The 26,479-nt window shown below is 38.7% G+C and overlaps 1 protein-coding gene across 4 annotated transcripts; it reads left to right on the top strand.

The window, feature by feature from the left end:
• The first annotated feature begins 1,245 nt into the window (after positions 1-1,245).
• Positions 1,246-26,157, top strand: LOC105388691 (E3 ubiquitin-protein ligase siah-1). 4 transcript variants are annotated; one of them, XM_048626308.1, is made up of 8 exons: positions 1,254-1,373; positions 1,457-1,461; positions 3,855-3,988; positions 12,211-12,252; positions 12,331-12,630; positions 12,918-12,983; positions 13,240-13,336; positions 25,969-26,157. In XM_048626308.1, exons 3-8 carry the CDS (start codon positions 3,921-3,923, stop codon positions 26,140-26,142), a joined length of 747 nt encoding a protein of 248 aa, XP_048482265.1. In that variant the 5' UTR covers positions 1,254-1,373; positions 1,457-1,461; positions 3,855-3,920; the 3' UTR covers positions 26,143-26,157. The 4 variants fall into 4 exon arrangements, with proteins under 4 accessions (XP_048482266.1, XP_048482264.1, XP_048482265.1 ...); XM_048626309.1 differs by lacking the exon at positions 1,457-1,461 and having other exon boundaries at positions 1,246-1,373; XM_048626307.1 differs by lacking the exon at positions 1,457-1,461 and having other exon boundaries at positions 1,246-1,413.
• The last annotated feature ends 322 nt before the right edge of the window (positions 26,158-26,479 follow it).

Below are 26,479 nucleotides of genomic sequence, written 5' to 3'. Positions count from 1 at the left end.
TCAAATAATGCACATTTAATTATTTTAATTAGTTTATTAAGGTGTTACTTATGCAAAACAACCAAAAAAAATATTGAAATATGGCTATTTGTTTTTATTCTCGGTTTTAAGCATAAAATTTTGGCAAAAAAATAAAAAACCTTAAAAATTAAATATCTTAGAAATGGTTAAGTTTAGGATAATGCATTATTGGGTTCAATCGACTGGAAATGCCTTCCTCTATCACCTCCTGAAAGGATCAGGTCTACTTACCAATAACCCTGTATTTAAGTCGCGGCTGACAGCCGCGTCCGCTAGTGTGTCGGTGCCTTAATGCGTAGGTTATTTCTATTTGACCGGCTTTAATAAAATCGCACAAATACCAAACAAAGAACAAATAAAAATACTAAACCAGAAAACAAACAATAGCACAAAATTATATATATTGCTCATTTGGATCTTAGTAAAAAGAAAACCAAGGAATGAATGAATTCAATGGAAACTGAAATCATATTATAAAAATGGCAATACACAATCATTTACTTTGTCGATGGTCAAAAGTTCCCCGGTTGATTCCGTCACGCTTATCTATGGTTCCATTTCCACTAGTGATGGCGATGGCTGTAAGTAATGAGTGATATCGGTAAAAGTGCTGTGCTGTGTAATAATGATTTATTATAGTTAAAGTGTGTATTGATAACGATTCTAAAGGCACCAATATAAATTCGTAAATAGCGTAATAGCAAAATTATGACAGAAATAATATTATTAAGTACCTACTTACTGTAGTAAATTACGGTGACAAACTCTAGTTTAGCTCTAGTATTTCTCACCGTACAAACATGGCAGTAGAAAATAAGGCGGAAGGAATCTCGCTTACTAAAATACTGAGGCACCACAATGGTGGCGACATGAGAGTGTGTGGGTGCGTAGGTGCGACAAGATTGGCGCGCGGCGCGGCGGCAAACAGACTCTTACTTTGAGCGTGAATGTGTGTGTGTGTCGATATTCCTTCCGCCTTTTTTCTACTTCAATGCGTAGGTACAAATTAATATAATGCTCTCTTTAGTCGAGTGGTTTGTGCACGTACCCAAATATAATAATATTATCTCGTAGGTAGGTACTTGCCACTTTTCTTTTTATATTAATTTTTTTTATCGATATAATTTGATATAATTACAGTGTAAGAACAACTCAGTCAGACTCTAATCAGTGTTGTTCACGTGTTATTTAAAAGTTAATTTATCTTTTTAGGTATCTTTTGTTTGATTCACCTATGGGGATGGCCCTTTTGAATTCATTCAGCCTTCTATTACTTACATTTCCTTTTTATGTGTAACCGCCGCCTTTCATTAGTTAGTTTAGTGTTTAGTTAGGACCAACAAAGTCGTTAGGTTAGTGTATGCCGATAGTGTTAGTGCTACCAAACTATTAGTGAGTGAAGTGGTGTTGATTTTGAGTGCTTCTTCCATTCCAGTAGTGGCAGGCCTGTGTCACTCCGCGCATGGGCGGCGCAGGCGCCAGCCTGGCGCCTGCCCCATCGATGGGGCAAATCTAGTCGGCTGCCGCAAGCGGAAGACGATACACGCGCGCGCTAATTGTTCCTATTTTGTACTAGTTTATAAATGTCGTATTTAGGTATTTATTAAAAATTATGAATAGAAAAATGGACATAAAAAGAAAAAAAGCAGCAAAAAAATACTGTGCCGTATTTAATTGCTTAAATACGGATCGTGATCCAAATTTAATTTTTTTTAGATTACCAAAAGATGCTGACAGGTAAAACTAATCTAAGGGCGTCTTGCACAACAAAGTTAAATAAAATTAAATAGTTTGTCTCTTGCTCTGACAGTATAATGTCAGAGCAAGAGGTCATAGATTTAATTTTATTTAACTTTGTTGTGCAAGACGTCCTAAGTATTTTATTGATTTCTTCTACGTTCCTTATTTGAAATGAAATTAATCCGAACTACAAACCCTTTTTTTTCTCCACGTTGAACAAAATCTATTCCAATTTTGTTTTCGTTAAAGTATTAAATTTACAGACACAACTACCTTCAAAATGCATTAATGAATCGATTATAAAATGTTCGCTGAGTGGGATTAGTGCTTAACGAAACTAACACGTTCTGTATCATAATATAAATTATATCCATAATATAAATTATAACGAAAAAAAAACATGTTTTCACAAAATTAAATGTTTTAGGTATTCATACACATTTTATGTACTTCAAAATATCTTAACTATGAAATTGTTATTGTTTTTACTGGTTATTTCCAATAGAAAAAAAGTTTGGAATAGCTTTGTATTCTAAATTCAAATTAATTTTGTTTTAAAACATGACATTCTTTTTACATAGTCAGTCCGTTGCTTAGTAAACGTTGTAGTCTGTGGTGCTGAGGCAACCCTAAGGTGGCTTCTTTTTCAATGCGTATAACCACGTATAACTTATTATGCACCGTAGTCCAGTGAAATAAGGCGCATATTCCCTCAAAAATTAATTGGTAGGTAAGTAAATAAAAACGTGTGCGGCCGGAACGCGATCTAAATTAGATCTTATTGCTTATGGCATGGATGCACAGACCGCGGCCCGCGGGCCGCATGCGGCCCGCCGATCGAATACTGGTGGCCCGCCGACAGCAAAAAAAATATGTTCGAAAAGTACTCAATCACAGGCAATTCAAACAGTTCCTTGATGACATCGAAAGCGAATATAGAGAATTATTGTATTATATACAGAAATAAGGTGGCTAAGTCGTGAATTGACACTGGAACGATTTCTTAATTTAATAAGTAGAAGAAATTGGAATTTTTCTGGCAAAAAAGCAAAGGGATTCCAGGAACTTAAAAATCCTGATCAATCCAGTAAAAAAATTACAAAATTCAAAACGACCAAGATTTACGCAACAACTTCAACGAAAAAAAATTGCTGAGCTTACCGCTGCATTGATAAAAATACATACAAAGAGTTGCGTATAAACTCTGCTCTGAAATTTGTAGGTGATATATGTGAACATACCTTTTCAATACTAAATCGACAAAAAATCGAAACCGTCTTGCAAACGAATGTTTGGAATCAGTTTTACATTTAAATTTCAGCCAAATAAATAAAAAAACGATTGTAAGCACTATTCAATGCCACGCTTCAAAATAAATAAATTCTTTTTCAATTTGAACATCATTATCAATTCTTTATTGTCTTTAATTAGCTATACTTCTGGCGGCCCGCCATCAGTTCATAATTTGTCCGAGTGGCCCCTAGTCTTGATAAGTCTGTGCATCCCTGGCTTATGGGATGGAGTCATATTTCTTTGCAGGCCATTGCGAAGATGGGCTTCTGTACCTGGTACTAGTTATTATTCTGTGGTAGTGGTAAAGTACATAGCTTACTATTATAAATTATGTATACAGTTAAGTAACTCCTTACTTATTTGTTATTTTCCAGTACTTAGGTATAATATGAATTTAATTTGCTAAGCCCTAAAGGGCCCTACGTTAAGGACTTAAATGTTACTTAAGTAACTTACGTATAAATAATGTACTTAAGTACTCTGTGTAACTTACTTAATTTAAGAACCATGTTCAAACTCCTCCAGTTGCACTAAATATAATACCTATATAGGTACCTACTCAGATAATATGATTATGATTATCTACTACTATGTAGGTATACTCACTGAATATGCGGCGTAATCAATGAGGCCGCCTTTTTGTAAGCGTACGTAAACAAACTGTTGTTTTACGCAAACATTGAAGTACCTATTGAAGGTTATAATTTTTTTAATAGATTATGGTTCTATACCTATGTAGATGTAAGTAAGCTTAGGATTGCTGCGAGTACCTACTAATCTCCCTAAACCCACCTCCCAAGGCCCAAGCTGCACTCACGGTGCCTCCACCACATCAGCAGTAGCCCACAGCGCGTGGTCCGGCGACCATGGGGTCCGACCAGTCGACCTCTGCACAACGGAATCCGGAGCCTCCACGCCCTGCTCCGCCAGTTCGGTAAACAGAGTCATTTGTTATTAATATTCATTAATAAAAAAAACATAATTAGGTAGGTAGTAGTAGGTACTTACTTACTTCTTTTCTACAATCTTAGTGTGAATTTTTAGAAACAAAAATATGTAAAATTAAGTTAAGTTTCATTGCATAAGGATAAATTTTTGCTTGCAAGTAGGATTTAAGTAATTGGGTTCTTATGTTTTATTAATACCTACCTAATATATAAATTTTGTATAAGGTAACGGGTCCATATATCGCGGTATTCAAAATGGCGTCCTTATTTCGAGTTATATTTATTTTCATGATTATTACTCATTTTAATAGGTTTGGATACTCTAAAATTACATTTAATCGTTCATTATCTTTAACTGAAACTACTTGATGTAGTAAATATGTTTAAAATTGCCTAAAATTACTAAAAACTCATGTAATGTGCCGTGAGGGCGACGCCGCCATGTTTTTCATACAAACGCGACCCGGCTTACGTAAGGCCAGCCATATTTAATAATTGTGTTTTTTAATATTTATACGACGTTCAACTTTGTAAATAGTTTATATTTAGTTTATTATATTCTTATACTTACATTAAATTTAAATTTTAACTCTTTTTAAACTAATTTAACCCCTTTAAACTCAAAAACAAAATACCTCGGTATAAGGGCCTGATTTTTATACGCTGTTCCTAACTCCGAGTTACCCTCGGTATAAGGAAAAATACTATGTCATGATTTTTAGCTTATAACTTTACAAATAATAACATTTGAAGTATATGCTTGATTACATAATAATAATGATGAACGTGACAAGCTTATAACCTAATTCGGCGGTACAAAATATCCTCTAGGAATCTTAATATGACACGATAATTGTTGACCCAAAAATCATGGTTACATAGAAAACCTTAACTTAGTATGTATATTTGAAATGATAAAAAAACAGTGTTATTTCATCGCTATTAACGTAAGTGATACATAATTTTACCAATATTTTATGTATGATTTGAGTAACAAATCTATGTTGTTTCTAAATCGATAATTTGATAACTCGGAATATGGATTATTAAAATACTTGCTGAACCCCTAATATGGAGTATGACATTTTACATAGGTAGGTACCTCGGAAATCGGAATATGACTACATCACACCTTCGCAGTGTCATCCGATGCCGTCATCAAACCATAAAATCAAGATGAATTAGCGACTTTCTTCCTAAATATAAAAGGGGTGTGGATAGATATGCCTGACTTTACGAAACTACTACTAGATACTACCTACTTATTACTCTTTATAAAAGAAGAAAGAAAGAAATTTGTAGACGTAAAACTTTATTTGGGTGAATAAATATATCCTCCTAGCCGTATTCGGCCATGGCGACTGCGTTCAAACTCCGTGTTTTATAGTTGCTGAGGGTTCCGCTGGTGTGCCCTCAAGTGACTTATATAGCCAATCTTGGCTTGGAACGTTCGTGCACACTGGGCACACGTTAAGACACCGTTTACATAATTATAGTTTATGGCCGCTGGTGGTCGGGCCTTTAACTCGTCCCGTTTCGTATCGAGATCGAGTATCCTCTTGTCTTCAAAGTCGTTTGTCTTGACTTGGATTATTTGTCTCCACAGTGGACGATTTTGTGCCTGACTTTCCCATTGAGAGGTTTCGATATTGCACCTCTTCATGTGCCTCTTTTGGACATCTTTGTATCTTAGGAACTGGCCGCCTTGTTTCCGCTTGCCGTCCTGAAGCTCAGAGTAAAAGATGCGTTTGGCAATTCTCTCTTCACTCATCCGGGAGACATGTCCGCTCCATCTTAACTGTCGTCGCATAAGGTAAGCCTCTATTCCGCTGACCTTGGCTCGTCTCAGCACCTCCGTGTTGCGAACATAGTCCGACCACTTGATGTTCATAATCTGTCGTAGGCATCTAAGATGGAATTGGTCCAGCATACGGATGTGTTTTCGGTATGGGCACCACGTCTCTGACGAGTATAAAAGGTTTGGGAGGACGATCGCCATGTAGACGGACACTTTTGTTTTGAGCTTGATGTCGTGTGAGCGGAAGACCTTGCTGCGGAGTTTGCCGAAGGCTGCAGAAGCGGCTCCTATCCTCCCATTCAATTCGAAGTCAAGGTCGCACTTCGATGTAATTGTGCTCCCCAAGTATTTGAACTTGTCCACTTGCCTAAGGACACTATCTCCGAGTTTAATAGAGAACGTTTGGCCGTCGATTGTATTGGCCATTACTTCGGTTTTATTTACACTAATTTTAAGACCAAACTTCTTACAGGACTCGTCGAGATTTGTCATCAAGCTTTGTATTCCTCCTGGGGTATCCGCCACAAAACATAAGTCGTCAGCGTACATAATGTCTGTTATGGTGGCGTATGACACTTTTGTGTGAGCCTTTAATCTTGCTATGTTGAAAAGCGAGCCATCTGTGCGGAAGCGGATTCTTACACCTTCTGAACTATTATGCAACGCGTCACGCACGACAACCGCAAAATACAACGCAAACAGAGTGGGCGCGAGAACACAGCCCTGCTTTACGCCACAGCTTACAGGGAAGATCTCCGTTTGTTCGCCATTGACGGAGACACAGCATTCCATGTCGTCATGTAGTAAGCGCAAGAGGCGGACAAATTTTGGTGTGCATCCCACTTTTTCCAGGACCATCCAGAGGGCTTCGCGGGGTACGCTGTCAAATGCTTTCTCTAGGTCAACAAAACAGAGATATAGATTCTGACCCTGTTCTCTGCTTTTTTCCTGTATTTGACGAACGGAGAATATGGCCTCACAGGTACCCCGATCTGGCCGAAATCCAAATTGGGTTTCCGGTAGGATATTCTCTGACAGGCTACTGAGACGGTTTAATAGCGCTCGGGCAAACACTTTCCCAGGAGCAGATAAAAGTGATATGCCGCGGTATGAATTGCAATCCGAACGGTCGCCTTTGTTTTTATACAGCGAGCAGATGCGAGAGACTTTAAAGTCTGCTGGTACTCGTTCTTCGTCCCACATACGTAGGAACAGCATCCACATTTTTGTGTGCAGCTCATCACCTCCATATTTAAGTAGTTCTCCTGGTATACCATCGATTCCGGACGCTTTCTTGTTCTTCTGCTGCTTAAGAGCAGCGACAACTTCTGCTAAAGTGAGCGGTTCGTCTAAGTCGTTAGCTGTTGGCAGTGCAGGTATTGAGCTGATATGTTGCATGTTCGCAGATCGGTCCACATTGAGCAATAGGTTGAAGTGCTCGGCCCAGCGCTTCAGAACATCTTCTTTGCTTTTTAGTAACTGGCTGCCATCAAGTGACTTTAGAGGTACGCTACAACGATATGTATTGCCAATCAGTTTTCGTAGTTCCTCGTAGAAAGCGCCAAGTTGGTTTGTGTTGGCAAGCCACTGCATGTGCTTGCTTTTTTCTTGCCACCACGTATCCTTGGTTTCACGAGTCAGTCTTCGCAACTCCGTACCACTTCGTTTTATCTCATCTGCCATGGTACACCTTTGACTTTTATGAAGTTGGAGTTGTTGACGCAAAAGAGCCCGGTGTTTTTTGATTGCCTCTGTTAGAGTCTCCTCATTTTCATCAAACCAGTCCTCATTTCTTCGGGGTTTTAGGCCCAAGACTTCAGTGCCTGCTTTTAGAACGCTGGAGGAGAGAATATTCCAGTTGGCTTGTAGGTCACCGTCTTCAACATCAAGCGCACTCAAAGCGCTGTTCACAGCGTGGACGTACTTCTGAGATGTTTCCCTGCTGTCTAGGTGTTGTAGGTTCAGGCTTACGTTTTTAACTTTATCAGCTCTACGAGGCGGATGTAGGCGCAGTCGCAGCTTTGTAATTACGAGCCGATGGTCCGTCCAACAGTTAGCGCCACGCATGACACGCGTGATATGCACTTGAGATACATCCCGCTGACGGACCAATGCATAGTCAATAAGATGCCAATGTTTAGATCGCGGGTGCATCCAGGTGGTTTTGTATTGAGTTGGAAGTCTGAACATTGTGTTAGTTATGGCGAGTTCAAATTGGGAGCACAAGCTGAGAAGAAGTTGGCCATTGCTATTCATGTTACCGATTCCATGTCTACCAAGAACTTTTGGCCATGCTTCATGGTCTTTCCCTACTCGCGCGTTGAAGTCGCCCAGAAGTAAAACTTGCTCTGTAGGACGTATCTGTGTGAGTACTTGAGTTACTTCTTCGTAAAATTTGTTTTTTACATCATCACCATTGTCCAAAGTTGGCGCGTATATGCTTATCACATTTAGGTAATTGTCATTGCTAAGGTGTAGCCGCAACGTAGTAACACGGTCCGATATGTGTACAGGACATTCTTCAAGATTCTTTGCAATGCGATTTTTGATTGCAAATCCCACACCAGATCGCCTGGGCTCTGAGGCGGCAGTGCCTTTCCAATAGAACGTATAACCGCCGCCATTCTCTACCAGTTCCCCTTCCTCTGCGAGATGAGTTTCGCTGATGGCAGCTATGTCGATATCATAACGACTTAGCTCCCGGGCAACTACAGCGGTTTTTCGCTCAGGGCATTGACTGGTAGCACGATCCAAGAGAGTTCGGACATTCCAAGCGCCAAAGATCATCGTCTGAGTTTTTATGTTTTTTATGTTTTTGTTGCGTTTTCGACCACGAAATAAAAGATGCAGTGGCAGCCGTGGTTACTACCACCCTAAGGGTTTGGAGCAAGCATTTTTTTGGGACACCTTTTCTAGTCCCCTCCTCGGCTGAGCGAGGGAAGCAGTGCCACCCTAAACAGGGCTGCTTCGTCACTCAAAGTGCTGCCGAATCCACACTGTTGCTCCAATGCAGTGAAGAAGCGACCACTCTCTTTGAATCGCCTATGTGCAGACACAAGCCAAAGCCCAGTCAGCATCACGACCAAACCTCTCTGCCAGTGTCCATCGCCATAGGTCTTTTGGTCTTCTCGGAGTCAATTTATCGGAAGCAGTCAAGTACGCAGGATATATTATAGTGCACAAGCGGGCGCGCAACCACAGGTGCACTCCCTCGTCCTTCCTCTTCTATGCCTGATGGAACGGAAACCGCTACGACCAGAGAAGAGGTGGATGCAGTGTCTGCCGATAGCTGCTGTGGACCTCTGCTATCGCCTTTGGCCTTCCACCATGCCTTTGCTAGTCCGCTGACTCCGCCAAATGCCCTTGCTTATCAGCTCTGGTTTGCCTTCGTCACCGGAGAAGTCTTCATGCACTGCGTAGGAGGTATCTACGTTCAGGCCTCCCCGCCGAAGCGTGGAGGCTCCCCTCAACCAGGTTTAGCCCACGAGCCGACGTGGTTTACCGTGGTGTGGCCGCTGCGTGCACGACAGCTTCTTGGAGCCACTGGTGAGAGATTTGTGGAACGCCTGTGGACCAGTGTGGCATACACCCTCCGGATGGAGGGCCGGCTGTAGAGACCTGAAAGGTACTACCACTAGACGCACCACTACACCACAATATGGGTGAATAAAATAACACACACGACGGTTGAGTTTTTATAACACTTATATACACAATTGCCTAATTTCATTTCTGTATTTTATTTCCATTATCCTTCTACTTCGAGGTCTGATGGCCATTGTAATATTGTTATCCCAGAATTCCCAGATAAATGAATATCCTGTATACTGCATTTCATGTTTGGTTTAGGGGTCTGGTTGATTTTTTCATTTTCTTGTTGTTGTCACTGAAAAATAAAGTAAGTAGGTAAATTGTATGGATAGTTGACAGAATTAAGCTTATCCTTATAAGTTGGTACCCATTTTCACAAAACTTAGTGAGTTTAGAAACGAAAACGCTAGAACAAAAACCTAGGTTAGTAACTAAACTGATGCCAAATTACTGATAAAAACATAAAAATATTTCCATTTTACGTAATTTCCTAAAATAATTTGCACACAAGCTTACCTTATCGATTTTCCAATTGCATATTGCAAATACAAACATAATAATTTAATAAAAGATGTTTGTTTTCTAATGTAAAGACTTAACAAAAATACTTTCAAAGAATAGCGGCAAACTTTTCGGCGGAAAATTGAACATGGCGCCGGCGCGCGTCCAGTCCAGCGCGCATGCGCCATAGAGATGTACCTAGTGCAATGTTCCTTGCTTCCGACCTATGCTTGAATGAAAAAATAATCGATGCTGGATCGATTCCTGGGTAGATACTTTTATTATAATCATATTCGTTTATGGTAAATACATTAGGTACTCATCGGAAATTAGTACTGATAAGGTATTTGGCTTTTGTAAGTATTCGATACTTTTCCTCATCCCTTACACATCTACTTTTATTACGTATCATCAACTTTTAAACATTTAAGTAAGAACATAAAATATCGTGGAAAAATTTTAGACCTTACTTAGATAAAAACTATTGTAAAAAATGTTTAAATCATTCGAGTTCAATAATCGATTATATTCGATTACTGTCACTATTTCATCAATTTACCCCATCTCTACTCTATTTTTTTTTTTAATCGCTTGGAAAAGTCCATAGAACATCATAGAAGCATTATGAATATTTTTTCTAGCCAATGTTACCAGTTGCAATAATGAATTATGAAAATGTTACATAAATAATAGAAATTATCACGAAAACCAATATAAATGGAGAGTATTTAATTCTTTTCATTATTTTCAACTACTATTTAGAATAATTAAATTTATTTGGAGTACTTTAGGGTTAAAAAAGTATATCGATATTTTAGATTGTAATTTCCTTATGTTCATGGCCACACTCATGGAGCCACTGACAGGACTAACTCGGAATATGGAACAGGCTACCTCGGTATAGTGCCACAATCTTATCTGTTCCGGTGGTCAAAATGTGCAACTAACGAAACGTCATTGTCAAACGTCATTTCATACTCTGTGCGTTATTTGAGTTGTCAATTTCAATTGTTGTTATTTAATTTGTTTTGTGATTTTCTGGGTGAAATACTACCAAAAGCGCTGTAATGTAATGCAAGAAAAGTAGTACTATATATATTGGCTTTTATGCAGAAATAATAACGTATTCAGGCGCCTTTAATTCCGTTTGAAAAATTGGAAGAACGAGTTGCAGCGGCTACAGGTTAGTGTTGCCAAATATGACGAATAATTTTACCCATATACTCCATGTAATTTTATGTAATATTTTCCAGAGAGGCCCGTGCCCCAGCAGTGGGGACGGAATGAGTCGTGATGATACTCGTGATGAAAAGTATATAATCTTTATTTTTCTTTGATTACAGGTGTGATGACATGACATGATACTTTAAATCTTAGGCAGTATACCAAGAAGAATTTCGCGCACCTGCTGCGATTTTAGACGAAATAATGATGATTTATGACATGTCATTGTTTTCCTAACCAATCAAGAGTTGGCTGAAAGAAATTGCTTTTTGGCAATTAGCCTTTGAAGGAGACCCGTGCCCCAGCAGTGGGGACGTGATGGGTCAAGATGATGATGATGATGATGTATTAGCCTTTGCACACTGTCTGAATTTATTTTAATTGTATGCTATTGTTTCTTGTTACTTTAGAAAATGTAAAATAAAGTGTTCAAAAATAATAATAATAATAATACATAATTAATTGTTTTTTTTTAAGTCTATCTATCTCGTTATTCCCACGACCCACATATATTACCTATACCATTGTAATCTAGATTTAATCTCCTATATCAGAAGCAGAACATAATCAGAACTACACTGAAACAAATGTCGTTTGATATATTATATCCACTTTCATTTACTATCGACCCTATATTTTGATTTATCTATAGTACTATACTTATGAATGTACCTAATTATTACAATAGGTAATAGCAGAAATGCATTGTCGTTTAAACCAGAAATAGGCAAAATTTAATCGAAAGCAACACTGGATTCGATCACAGCGATGTCGCCACCGGAACAGATAAGATTGTGGCACTATATATGGAAGAAACCATAATCCTACCTCGGTATAAGGGCAAATCGACATGTGTAATAAATTATATTTTTTTAAGTATAATTAATGTGTTATCAATGAATCTGTGTTAAGAAATATAAAATTTAACGTATATTCTTACAGAAGACAATATTTCACATCAATATTGATGGTTACAAATGCTTATTTTTCTTACTTACTTTCAAATGTTGTTATTTACCTCGGAATATGGACCCGTTACCTTACTTACTTAATTAGTTACTTAGATACTTACTTTAGTTACTCATTTATTTGCAGGGAATCAGAAAATCGAAGTGAACAATCCAGACCACAGCATCAGTAAGTATTCATTATCAAAAAAAGTTTTGAAAATCAAACCAAAATAAACGAACGAAGACTACTCCACCTCTCAAATAGGATCAATATTATTTTCAGAGACGAAAGACTTGCTGATAATAATGGAAACCGGAATCTGTACCCCAGCCTCGACGGCATAACAGCTGAAGTGCAATCATCGAACCCGGGACCTCGCATAGCTGTTGAGTCTGCTCAGAGCCAGTCGGTGCTGATCTCCCGGTCATCACGCAATGCACCGGCCTCTCAAGCATCGAACCCGGGACCTCACAGAGCAGTAGAGTCCGTTCTATCCCAAGGGGTATTGACTTCTATACAATCACGCAATGCGCCAAACTCTGAGTTTGATATTGTTGACTACAAGTAAGTGAAAATAACTGCAATTATTATGATACGTTGCATTGATTGTTGCGTCGCGATGTCCCAAAGGAACTGACATATTTTTTATGGCAGTTTCTTTGGGACGCAATGAACCAATGGGGCTTCACCTTTAGGCTGTTATTACTCAATACGCTAGAGTGGCTGAGACAGAGTCATTAGTCGAGGATCGGCCGAGGTTACAATCTCGCCATTCTACTCGGTAGGTGTAACAAGGGTATTACCGTGTAAATATTATATGTATATTTACTTACCTCACTCATTTGTTTTAGCGCCGCCCCTGAGCGAATGCCGACGCCCTCTGCCCCTCCGGAGCCCTGCGAGCAGTCTCATGGCAGGTGGGTCCCAGCTAATAGTCTTCAGACAATTGTCATCCTAAGCCCCAGTTTCACCATAGTCTGCTAGGTCATTAACACCCCTGTTACATTGTGATGTCATCAAGTATACCTCATCTCCATATTAAATTCTTGGCAGATATGTCAAAAGTCAACAACTAATCCCTTGTTATGATCTAACAGAGTATGGTGAAACTGGGGCTGGTCAGGTATACTCGGTTATGGTGCCTAAGTCACTTGTTTTTCTTCCCCATTCTAGATCACGGTCAGGGCAAAGAGCTCCGCACAGGGCCAGAGTGTCCAGAGACATCGCCTGCCCGACGTGCGACGAACAGTACGGCGTGGATATATTCCAGGTGTGTAGGTACAATGTATATATACAGGGTGGCCCAAACAGTGACGTCCAAAGGAAAATGTTTGATTCCTTAGGTCAAGGGGTAGCCAAATCACCCCCATGTATGTTCAGCAATTTTTAGTAGTTTAGGAGTTATGATTTTTTTAACTAATTTTCTACGAAAATCGACCTCAGTGGATCAATTATGTTTTATTATTTTTTTGGATAACTTTTTTAAATATTTTTTTATTTTCGTGTCATCCTCTTAAGTTGTTCTTTTAACCATAAAAGTTTCAGCTTCCTAGCTGTAATGTAAGTTAGTTATTTTTATGTCGAAAGTTCAAATTATATCATCGAGCTAGACTGCTCTGAATTTTCTACTTGAAATTAAAAATTGAAATAGATATTTATTGGGTTTTTATTAAAAGCCACTAGTTTATCAAGATTAGCCTCGATTTAATAGTCTCATATAAATCGATACACAGTGATACACATGAAGTAAGAGATGACAGCCAACACATAGAGTACGTGCTATTTTCCTTTTTTCTTGACTATGACTTTTCGTTTATAATTCCAACACTAGGCCTTAAGGGCCCGTACAGGGTGACGTGCCGCGCCAATTTTGGGTTTTCAATGCTCTTCACACAGCACACGCAGTGACACGCACACATGTAAGTTTGCACAGTGGGTCGATAAACTTTTACTCGCCAACTTTATTGGCAATTATGTTCAAGTACATTTTGGGTGATTTTAGGATAAGTAAGTATAATTCTTACTTACACTGGTAGGCACCAGGAAAGAGTAGAAATTAATAGGGGTGCCACTTTACTCTATACTCGGAAACCGATTAGCTTTCTCAAACAAATGTGGTATTTACTTGTAGAAAGGTAACTAAAAGTATTAAAGTGTAGATAATAAGTTTCGGGCATCCTCCAGCCAACTGAACCCCGACGACAAAGCAAAGTAAATACATAGTGTCGCAAAAGGGCTATACTAAGCCAAAAGGGGATGACTCAAGGGGTCATTCTGAACAACTTTTGTTCTCCGAGATTTGCAAATTCGCGAAAAAAAATATTCGTTTTCCATGGTAAAAAGTCACATGTCCAACAAAGTTTCTATGAAAAAGGTTTTTTTTTGTTAATTTCCAAAACTCGTAGAGCAAAAGTTCAGAATGACCCCCTGTCTTACTCCTTTTTACCCGACTGCCGAAGGAGGAGGGTAATGTTTTTTGATTGTATGTATGTATATATGTATGTTTGTCTGTTTCTTTGTTCCCTCCTGTAGCCTAAACGGATTGATAGATTTTGATGTATGAGGTATTGAGGTAGAAGCGTATTGATGGCGCGATGGCTATAGGCTATGTGACGTTCCATTAAAATGTACATAGCGCCCTCTTGAGGACATAACGTGATGATCGAAAAAATAATAATTCAACTTTGCCGTGTAAGGTATCAAATGAAAGGACTTGATTTTCAAATTACAAAAATATGCATATTGAAGGTATTTAAATAACAACACCAAAATTATTGAAATAAAAAATGATCATGAACTACCTACCGACGTAAAATTTCATAAAATAAAAACAACTAAAAAGTTACAAATAAAAAAATACAATTATAAAAAACTAAAAACCTGACTGTACGCTAAAAACATGAAAACGAGTCCCAATGTTAATGGAAAGTATCGCAGGCGGGGACCAACTTGACCGCCACTCAAGGCCGTTTTCTAAGTAACATTCAGCTAAATGGTGAACCCTCTGCTGGTATAATTTGTTTATATACCGCTTTTTCAATACCTGTAAGTACATTTTTTGGCAGCATAATATTTTTACTTTATTTTAGGGTTTCGAACGTCAAAAGAAAAAAAGCAACCGTTATAGGATCTCTTTGTTGTCCGTCTGTCTGACTGACTGTCTGTCACCGCCCTTTTTCTCAGAAACGGGTAAAGATATCAAGCTTATATTTCGCATAGATGGGGAGTACCCCAAAAAAAATATTATGGTACTCCCTGTCCCACACAAGTAAATTGGGGCTTATATTTTTTCCAGTTATTTTGATGTGTATCCTTTTTTTTTCTTTGTTGTTTTGTATAAGTATGTGTTTCTTTTCTTTAAATCTGTATTTTTTTTGTTGTTGCTGTCTATGTGTCGAAAAAATGTATCTTTATCTTCAAATCACGCCATCTATCGTTTGTTTTTTTTGTGGCTACTGTCTATAGAAGAAATTCCGTCATTGACAATTTTACGTTACGAATTTATTTTTATTTATTTTATTTTTATTTTTACATTTTCGTGGAGAATCAACAGCATTTTGTTAATAAATAATTATTACTTATGAACACATAACAACTTGATGCCATTAACAGAATGAACTTAGTAAACCCAGTAAACCTAACACATCCAGAGGAAAAACAAAATCTCTTTCTCTCTCTCTGAAAAACATACTTAATAGCCCAAACTCGATGCTTTTAGCTATTAACATCTTTGAAATAAAATTGAGCCACCACCGTGTTACTGCCCTCATCAGATCCTCACGAGACCATACCTCAACCAGCACCAAGAGACTGTATTTTTGATCCCTAACCTAATGTTCGTGCGTATTGTCATCACTTAGATCCATTCGCTATGTTCCTGCTCCTCGTCAGACCTTTACGAGACTGTAATATCACGAGAATATTGCACACTATCTAATTTAATTTAATTTAACTGGAAGAATTATGCTTCCTCAATTTCAAATCAAATTATGTTGGTGTCATAAAAGTTGAAAAAGTGCAATGACAACCAATGTGCAGTGATTTTGTATCTGTACACGATAAGATCGCGAGCTGTCAGTGCTGCCTAAACCGACGTGACCCTTCTTTGGAGGCCAGCGGCCAACTGAGTCAAACGTCACTTGTGTTTATGATTTTATAACACAGAAAGCCGCCATAGATATTTGTATGAAGATTTGAGGGAAAAAAATTGCTCAAGTTTGGGATTAATTTACACAAAATAAGTGTGTGTTTATTAAAAAACAAGGTATTTAGCGCCTAGTCCAAGCCTTTAACTTTATAATATGATAAAAATCATATGAAAATTCTTTATAATTACGACACAGTTGTTACAATACGGGAGTGTGATTGACTGGTTTTTCTTGATATTCTGAAATTAATTTACAGTTATCCATAATCATTTACTTAAATTCGAATGATTCAGCACCTAGCTAGACTCTTCAACTACCTGTGTGATTTTTTTCAAGGCTGTAGAGCATCATTTACTACATAATTCTATGACAATGCCAACCCTCGATTCCCTATTGCAGACCCTTAAACAAAAATCATATAAATAGGCAAAAGAAAATTAGCACAATTCTAGGCCTCAAACAAAATATCATAACTTATATAGGTATATAAAACTAAAACATAACTTTAACACTGACTAACGGAGTACAAATAAACAATATCACAAAAAAAACATATATGAAAACAAGTTAATCAGTTTTAAGTAGTTTAGACACAAACTTATAATGCTTCTCTGAAGTTAATGGCTTCGTTAACACGTCCGCCAACATTTCCTCAGTAGGAAGGTAACTTAAATCAATAACCTTCTTACTTATCAACTCTTTAACATAATGGTGCCTTATATCTATATGTTTGGTACGCGAGTGTGTTACAACATTCTTACAGATTTTCTGTGCTGATTGATTATCGTTAAACAAATCTATTTTGTACACAATACCAGTACATTCTTTAAGAAATGTTTGCAAGAACAGAGCCTCCTTGCAGGAGTCAGAGACCGCCATGTACTCAGCTTCAGTACTAGAAAGCGCTACAGTCCGTTGCTTTCGGCTTTCCCACGAAATAACTGAACTACCAAGACTAAAAACATACCCAGTATATGACCGACGATCCATCTGATCTCCTCCCCAATCAGCATCTGTAAAACCAGTAATTTTCAAATCGTCACCCTTTTGAAATAGTAGACTGTAATGTATTGTTCCTTTTAAATATCTCAGAACCCTTTTCGCTGCTTTCCAGTGAGTTTCACCAAAACAGTTATTGAACTGGCTTAGATAGCTGATGCTATGAGTAATATCCGGCCTGGAACATACTGACAGGTACATTAAACACCCAATAAGGCTCCTATAATCATATTTACATGCCGAATTCTCTTCCTTTTTAAGTTGAATTCCAACTTCCATAGGAGTCTTAGCTGCTTTGCATTCTGCCATATGCAGTTTATGTAAAACTTTCTTTATGTAGCTGGACTGATCCAAAGTATAGCTTCCATCAGGTAATCTAGCAATTTTCATACCTAGAACCTGATGAGCCGGTCCCAAATCATGCATCACGAACTCTTTCATCAGCCCTTCCTTAATAACTTTCTTTTTCTCAGAATTTTCGGAGCTAAAGATCATGATGTCATCCACATACAGCGCTACGATTATTACTTCATTATCAGTATTATGAATATACACCGATTGCTCAGAAGATAGTCTACTAAATTGCAATTTATTGATGAAAACATCATTAATGCGTTCATACCATGCTTTCGCCGCCTGTTTTAAGCCATAAATTGCTTTGTTCAGCTTATATACTTTCCTGACCTTTTCATCTTGACCTCCACCTTGGATGAAACCTTCTGGTTGCTCCATATATACAGTTTCGGTTAGTAACCCGTGCAAAAATGCAGTTTTTACATCTAGGTGCTCTATAACTAAATCATATTGAGCAGCTAATGCTAACAGTATTCTAACTGTTGAGTAGCGAACCACAGGTGCAAATGTTTCATTGTAGTCAATTCCGTATCTTTGTGTATAACCCTTCGCCACCAGACGAGCTTTATACTTTAACAATTTTCCATTTAGGTCTCTCTTTTTGCTAAATATCCATTTACATTTTACTGGTTTTTGCCCTGAAGGCAGATCAACCAGTGTCCAGCATTCATTAACTATGAAAGAGTTATACTCGTCTTGTATAGCTTCCTTCCAATGTTTAGACTCGCAGCCACCCAGAGCCTCTTCTATTGTCTTCGGTATATCTTCGTCTTCTGTAACCGCTGTAAACCCAGCATACCCATCCGTATCAGCATCTTCAAAATCAAGCGAGTCCTCCGAATCCATGCTTGAACATCCTGGAATATATGTAGGGTCCAAAGAGTGGTTATCCGAATTTACAGATTCTACTGATGAATCCAGACTGAACATGGTTTGTCTCCGAGGATTCACTGTGTCATCAGGTAACAACTGATCCATCTCGACCACGTCTGGCTGACATAATGATGTCTCAGAAGCTTCCGTCGACGACTGTGCTGGATCAGGTTGTGCAGTACTATCTAAGTTATCAGATGAATCTATAATTAACAAATCATCATGCTCTTTACTGTTATCATCATTGGACACTACTTTTTCCAAAAACATACTTTCCATGAATGTGACGTGCTTGGCTTTAATACATTTCTTTGGAAAAGCAGGATCTACCAGTCTATACCCTTTACTATTCTCACAGTACCCTACAAAAATATACCTCTTGCAAGGGCGTACCCAGGATTTCAGCTAGGGAGGGGCAGCTTATACCTGTTTCTTGGCAGGAAAAATTACGTTTATTTTATCTTCTAATTCCTTTCGAACCTGAGTGATACGAATGTGCGCTCGATTTAGTACCTACAATTTTTTTAAGCGTTAAAGTTATTTCGCCTTTTCCAACCGAAACGCATCGTTTGTGCATATGCCTAAAAAAATTGTGTTTGATATTTGAAGTCAGTTTGCCTGTGACAGGCGACGAAAATGGCGGCACACATTATTCCTGACAGCGGGCGAGTTAAGAAATTAATATTATTTTGCAAATTTAGATAATTTTCCTTACATAGGTACTTTATGCTACATTGTTATATTACATTCTTATCTTTGTTGCAAGCATAGTCTGGTTTGCAAAACACAATGATTCTGTGATAATATTTGTTCGCCAAAACAGCTACCCAAAAATGTGCTGTTCAGGTTAAAAATGTAGAAATTCACAAAATAGGCTGCTTGACTCATATCAAATTCAGGATTAATGAGTATTTATTGCAGTATTTAATTTACGAAACCAAAATATATTGATTTCGGCTAATTAAACTCCAGGATGGTTGCATAATTTCTATTTAAAAATTATTATTTTTTATTATAATTTTGAACCCTGAAATTGAACGCTATTGGTCATGTTATGACGTCAGCTGCCTCGTGCTGTGTCGAGAGTTTTAAGTGTAGTGGTATCTTCAACTGTGATAAATGAATGATTTGTTCCCTTCTGACGCCATATCAGTCTACACCATAGATAATTTCATAACAAATATCTAAGAGCGTTTTCGCCTCTTTACGAAAAGTAAAACATTAAAATTAAGTTTTGGGATTGTCTAGGTCCCAAAAAATATGAGAGTATTTTTTTTATCTAATAGAACAATTATCAATCATATGAGACCTTCTTTAAAAAAGGGTCAAGTAGCCGCATTAGGTAGTATTTTATAATAATAATTGTACTTCTTGTACCATGAACCAGCACCCAGGGTCCCAGACACGTGGAAGGCGTTCATGGGCCGAATTATTATGTAGGGACCCGTTTGACAAGTTATGGTATGGGGTGCTAAATGGACTGGGTGACTGGGACTATGGAAGGACTATGGCTCCTGTCTGACCTATACATTTCACACACGGATAAAAAGGCAGGGAGTGGCTCGTAAACACAGTAACTTTACTAAGTAACACATCCTTCTAAGAGCATTTTTGCTCTAGTGAAACACCACTCAAGCTAGCCAAGCAAAAGGTGGGAGATACTGTTCCTCTTCAGTTTTCTGGATAATAAAACAAAGGCAAGCCAGAGATGAGGAACAGGGGTCTTCCCTCTGGAATCTGATGGGTGAAGTCCCTAATGCCCAACAGCTGGCCAGAAGCTGCTCTGCCCCTATATGATTATCATCATTATTATTATTTTCAATAGATATGTACCTAGTAATAGAGACTGAAACTGAAGATTTGAGCTAATAATGTTTTTCTTTTTATATTTCATCCCTTAAAGTTGACATTTATGTGATGAAAGTCAAAACTCATTAGAATAAAAAAATAAGTCAAAAAGCTAAATTTCTTTAATTATATTATTGTTTTTATGATATAGTTGCAATGATTGATTTAAGAAAGTGAGTAATTCATATTTTCTGTTTTTTTATTTCAGTTAATTAAGTAGGTACCTATCCTTAGTAAAATACCGCAATGCACAAATGTGTGTTAGTGGAGTTGAAACCCATATATACTTACTTACTTAGCACGAATGTGCTACGACTTATCCGAAAAAAACGGAAAATTTATGTTTTTTATTATTTTCCCTAGCACTTTTAGGCATATAAGTCGATATTATGTAATATTTTTAAACATAATGATAGAAAAAAATCTTAGGTTCGAAAGGGCTAGGGGGGGGCAGCTGCCCCCTACCTGGGTACGCCCATGACCTCTTGCATCTAGGGTCCAATTTCCTTGCTTTCTCATCAATGGCATATGCTACACAACCAAATACACGTAAGTGTGCTACATTCACCTTTTTGGATGTCCATTTTTCTTCAGGTGTTGTTCCCATGACCGCTCTGGTTGGTGTATAGTTCTTGAGTACGGCAGCCGTGTTCGCCGCCTCCGCCCAGTACTGTTTCTCCAACCCAGCCTCCTGGAGCATGCAGCGGGCTTTATCCATTATGGTGCGATTAGCCCGCTCTGCCACACCATTCTGTTGACTACAATGTGGGACAGTAGTTTGATGTTTTATCCCATTCCTCTTCAGATACTCCTGAAATTGATTAGACATGTACTCGCCACCATTGTCACTTCTCAAGGTTTTGATTTTTCTATCAGTTTCATTCTCTACAAGCGCTCTGAATAGTTTAAATTTCTCAAAGACCTCGCTTTTTCTATCCATGAAGTAGATAAATGTTTTCCTCGAGAAATCATCAATGAAGGTAACAAAGTACCTTTTCCCACTAAATGATGATACCTGCATAGGTCCACATACGTCTGTATGTACCAACCCTAGTTTGACATTAGACCTAGTATGACTTTTCTTAGGGAATGGAAGTCTGGCCTGTTTGCCTTCTATACAAGCTACACATGGATTAAAATTAGTATTTGGATAATCCATACCTGTGACCAGCCCATTTTTCATTAGCTTCATACTCCTGGCATTCAGGTGCCCAAGTCGCTTATGCCACAACTCGTGATCAATGCCCTGCGCAGACACCAGCGCAGACACCTCCGGAACCTCGCTAGACTCTCCAGTCACCAACTCCTTCTCAATGCCCTGCTCAGAAACTAGTGCAGGCATCTCCAGAACCTCGCTAGACTGTTCAGTCGCCAACCCCTCACATGCTGAGTTCATGGCAATCCCTGACTTAACTACATCAAGCTCATAAACCCCATTAACACCAGTACCAGTGGCAATAACTTCACCTTCATCAGTTATTTTACATAAATTCTTATCAAAAACTACACTAAACCCTTTTCTATTTAACTCACTAACAGAAAGTAGATTTGCTGATAGTTTAGGAATATAGTGGACTTCACTTACAGTCTTCAAACCAGTCTTTAATAATACTTTAACTTTGCCGATACCCTCAGTTAGTAACTTCTCTCCATTGGCAACATTTACTTCCAGCTTCTTGCTGCATTGCAGTTCTTGCATAATTTGCTTGTTATTGCACATGTGATGAGTCGCCCCTGAGTCGATGTACCATACGTCGTTCTGAACTTTCACCGACAAGGCCGTCAGTAGCGAGTTTTCCTTTCCACTACTTCGTCTTCCTCCCACCTTAGGCTCCATTATGACCTCATCATTGGGGCAGTCCTTCTTCACGTGACCAGGCTTCTTACAACGAAAGCACCTCACTATCCAAGGTCTCTTTACCGCCATTCATTTCATCTTCCTTGCCATCACGCCGTTGCTGCTCCTGGAGAAGTTTACTCCTGACTATCTCGCTTGTCAGCTTCGTATTGGAGTTCTCCAGCGCCATAATTAGTGGGTCGAAGTCCGTAGATAGCCCGCTCAGCATGATTATTGCAAGGAACTCATCCTCTATTGCTGAGCCTATATCCGACAACTGTTGCCCGAGCTCCGTAATATATGTTAGGTAGCTCTGCATACTACCTCTGTCCTGTAACTTCACACCAAACAGCGACCTCAACAGCCCGAGTCTTCTACACAGCCCCTTGTCCTCATATGCACGCTGGAGGTTGCTCCAGGCCTCATAAGGCGTCTTTGCATTGCGTACATGTTGCCACGCAGTTGGACCTACTGAAAGGCATATTTTTGCCATCGCCTTTTGCTTCTTCCTCTCATCTTTACAACTGTCCTCACCTTCGATACAGTCATGAAGATCCTCGTGCATGAGGAGCATTTTCAGCATAAATTTCCACGTATTGTAGTCTTCCATCCCTTTTAGTTTGTCTACAGGGAGACCAATTGGTGTCGTAATAGAACTCGCCATTACTGCTGTTTGTATTTGTAAAACTGACAACCGGCCTTTTTTATTAGAATTTTTCGTAGTAGTATTTTCCAAAAATATTTATTGTAGGACACGCGCCAAGCTGTCCTGGGCCCATAACCTATTGGGTTTTTATTAAAAGCCACTAGTTTATCAAGATTAGCCTCGATTTAATAGTCTCATATAAATCGATACACAGTGATACACATGAAGTAAGAGATGACAGCCAACACATAGAGTACGTGCTATTTTCCTTTTTTCTTGACTATGACTTTTCGTTTACAATTCCAACAATATTCTCATGGTCCCTCATTAATTTTAAAAACTCCGCAAGGTTCCAAAATTGCATAAAAATTAAAATAAACTATTGCTTAATGGGGTATTATTTGCAGAAAACAGCCTTCAAAGGTACTTGGGTGGAAATTACCTAATTAGTAAATTGTTTCAGAAAGTTGAAAGATTCCTGTTATGTCATTACTATGGACTAATTCAGTTAGAAAAAGTATCAAATTAAAGGGAAAATAAAATTATTTACTATTTTTTTTTATTTCAGTTACATTTTTGAATGTAAATTCTTAGTAAAATGTTGAAGTCTGAGTTGTAAGATTTAAGAGATAATTGTATTATTAATACTAAGTTAATAAACTCAAATAATTATTTTACACATTTACTCACAATAAATTTTCAAAATGGCGACCTCCCACAGCAATACACAACCTACATCTACGCAAGAAATTTTCTTAAAGTCGCCTATACGCTTCTTTGTTTCATTCAGACGTCACTTTTTGACAGATGTCACATTTTTGAGAAAAGTTACTTTTTTGACATGTTTAACTTTTTGACAGATGTCATATTTTTTACATTTGTCACTTTTTTGACTTAAAGAAAATTTCTTGCGTAGATGTAGGTAGTGTATTGCTGTGGGAGGTCGCCATTTTGAAAATTTATTGTGAGTAAATTTGTAAAAGAATTATTTGAGTTTATTTATATTTATTATTAATAATACAAATAAATCTTACAACTCAGACATAAACATTTTACTAAGAATTTACATTCAAAAATGTAACTTAAATAAAAAAAATGGTAAATAATTTTATTTTCCCTTTAATTTGATACTTTTTCTAACTGAATTAGTCCTTAGTAATGACATAACAGGAACCTTTCAACTTTCTGAAACAATTGACTAATGAGGTAATTTTCACCCAGGTACCTTTGAAGGCTGTTTTCTGCAAATAATACCCCATTAAGCAATAGTATATTTTTATTTTTATGTTATTTTGGAACCTTGCGGAGTTTTTAAAATTAATAAGGGACCATGAGAATATCTATTTCAATTTTTAATTTCAAGTCGAAAATTCAGAGCAGTCTAGCTCGATGATATAATTTGAACTTTCGATATAAAAATAACTAACTTACATTACAGCTAGGAAGCTGAAACTTTTATGATTAAAAGAACAACTTAAGAGGATGACACAAAAATAAAAAAAATATTTAAAAAAGTTATCCAAAAAAATAATAAAACATAATTGATCCACTGAGGTCGATTTTCGTAGAAAATTAGTTAAAAAAATCATAACTCCTAAACTACTAAAAATTGCTGAACATACATGGGGGTGATTTGGCTACCCCTTGACCTAAGGAATCAAACATTTTCCTTTGGACGTCACTCTTTGGGCCACCCTGTATAATTGGTTTTTTATTTATAACTACTATTCTATTCTATTCTATTTTCTGTGGGGGTGTAAGTACCTGCACCTGGCTCTCTCGAGTGGAACCTTTGTGCATATCCCCAACCAAGGTCTAAACTGCCTTCCTAAGCTTGGACCATTTCCCACCACGCTGGTCCACTGCGGGTTGGTGGGTTCACATATCTAGATGTGCTAGATCTAGATATGCAGGTTTCCTCACGATGTTTTCCTTCACCGTAAGAGCGATGGTATACATTGTACTTAAGTTAAAAGAACTCATTGGTACATGTCAGCGCCGGGATTCGAACCCGCATCTCTTGATTGAGAAGCGGGCGCTCACCTGACTGAGCTACCACCGCTCTCGACTGAGCTACCACCGCTCTATAACTACTATCTCGCCACATGTTAGTTCTCGCGTTAGTATCGCCTTAAACTAGCCTTGAGTTAAATATACATTATTCGATGTACTTATTAACTCACGCCCACGGTTTGTTCAGTTCTTGTGTAATTTCACTATACAGCATCAAATTATAGCCACAACACTCTTTCCTTGGCCGTCCTCATTCCTCATGCAGCCACTACCTACCTATATACCTACGCTACTCTTGCCATTTTGTTGTTTCCACGGGAGAATTCGTCCACCGCCATCAGTGGCGCGTCTAACTCCAACAGTGGACGATTGCGGGCTGATGATGAAATACAGTAAATACAGGAAAAACTCTTGTTATTTCCTAGTTCAGATCAGCATTTTACCTACCTTTAGCATTATGAGTTGCCCTAAGTACCTATTATTGTTAATCCCATTTACCAATTAGTAATTTCTGAATAAATACCTCGGCTGCGTTTGCCACGAACAGACAAACGCAGCGTGGGACGTCTTCCTGCCAGCTGGACCGACTACCTTAGGCGGGTAGCCGGTAGCAGCTGGATGAGGAAGGCCGAGGACCGAGTGCTGCTCCTTTGGAGAGAACTATGTCCAGCACTGGATGATTATTGGATGATGATGATGTAGCGGACACCTCACCACACAATCAACAGATGGCGCTCGGAACGCAACAAACAGAACACATCGCCGCGCATTCGAAGTTTCTCACCTACGCTGCAACATACATATACAGAGCCCCAACTAACGCTAACCGTTGGGCAGCTGCCCGCCAGGGCACACCAGCCGGCCTGGTCGGAGGATCCTCCCTTTGCATGGGGATGCGCCAACACCTCCAGCATCTCCATAGTTAATAGTATTATTATATTATTAAAAGCCTAGTCAGAGGCCTTCGGGCGGCTTGAAAACATCTGACATTCGGGTTGCCCACTTACCCGACAACTCTCTCAGCACAAGCTTGCTTGTGTTGGGGTCCGCCAACCCGCTCGAGGCCAGCGTGGTGGACTAGGCCTAAAAACCCTTCCTTCATTGGAAGGAGACCCGTGCCCCAGCAGTGGGGACGTAATGGGTGGTGATAGATATTATTACTAACAGTAGTTGTATATTGGCAGTGCGCGCGCGGCCACAGCGCATGCGCGTCATGCCGGGCGCGCGGGGTGCGCTGCGCGCTCTGCCGGCAGCCGCTCACCGACACCAGGAACTACGCTCTACAGGACCTCCTGGCCAACGTATGTGTTCATTTCATATTATTAATAACTTGCTGTGCCCGCGAGCTAGGCCAGTGACTTGTGAGTCACGTCTGATGCGCGGGGACGAGGGGGGCGGAAATGACTCGCTCCCCCCGTCCTCGCGCACATAATAATTCTGTCGGAATAAGCGACTCACAACTCACAAAATTACGCTCGTCTGGCCTCACCCTAAAAAGTTTTCCTGTGGGAATACCGGGATAAAAAGTAGCCTATATGTTAATCCAGGGTGTCGGCTAACTCCATACTAAATTTCGTTAAAATCGGTTCAGCCGTTTTGACGTGAAGAAGTAACAAACATACACACATAACATACTCACAAACTTTCGCATTTATAATTTTACTAAGATGTACCTTCCTAATATGTGAGGACATC

This window comes from Plutella xylostella, chromosome 16 (assembly GCF_932276165.1).
Source record: "Plutella xylostella chromosome 16, ilPluXylo3.1, whole genome shotgun sequence".
NCBI classification, from domain to species: Eukaryota; Metazoa; Arthropoda; class Insecta; order Lepidoptera; family Plutellidae; genus Plutella; species Plutella xylostella.
Note: the sequence above shows the minus strand (reverse complement) of the source record. Positions and strands in the feature narration are given on the sequence as shown.

What these genes read in the sequence shown, in the direction of transcription:
- LOC105388691 (XM_048626309.1), top strand. Translation starts at nt 3,921, where the DNA reads ATGGGGTCCGACCAGTCGACCTCTGCACAACGGAATCCGGAGCCTCCA. An exon ending in CAATCCAGACCACAGCATCA is followed by an intron (nt 12,253 to 12,330) that starts GTAAGTATTCAT and finishes CCTCTCAAATAG; the next exon opens with GATCAATATTATTTTCAGAG. An exon ending in TTTGATATTGTTGACTACAA is followed by an intron (nt 12,631 to 12,917) that starts GTAAGTGAAAAT and finishes CATTTGTTTTAG; the next exon opens with CGCCGCCCCTGAGCGAATGC.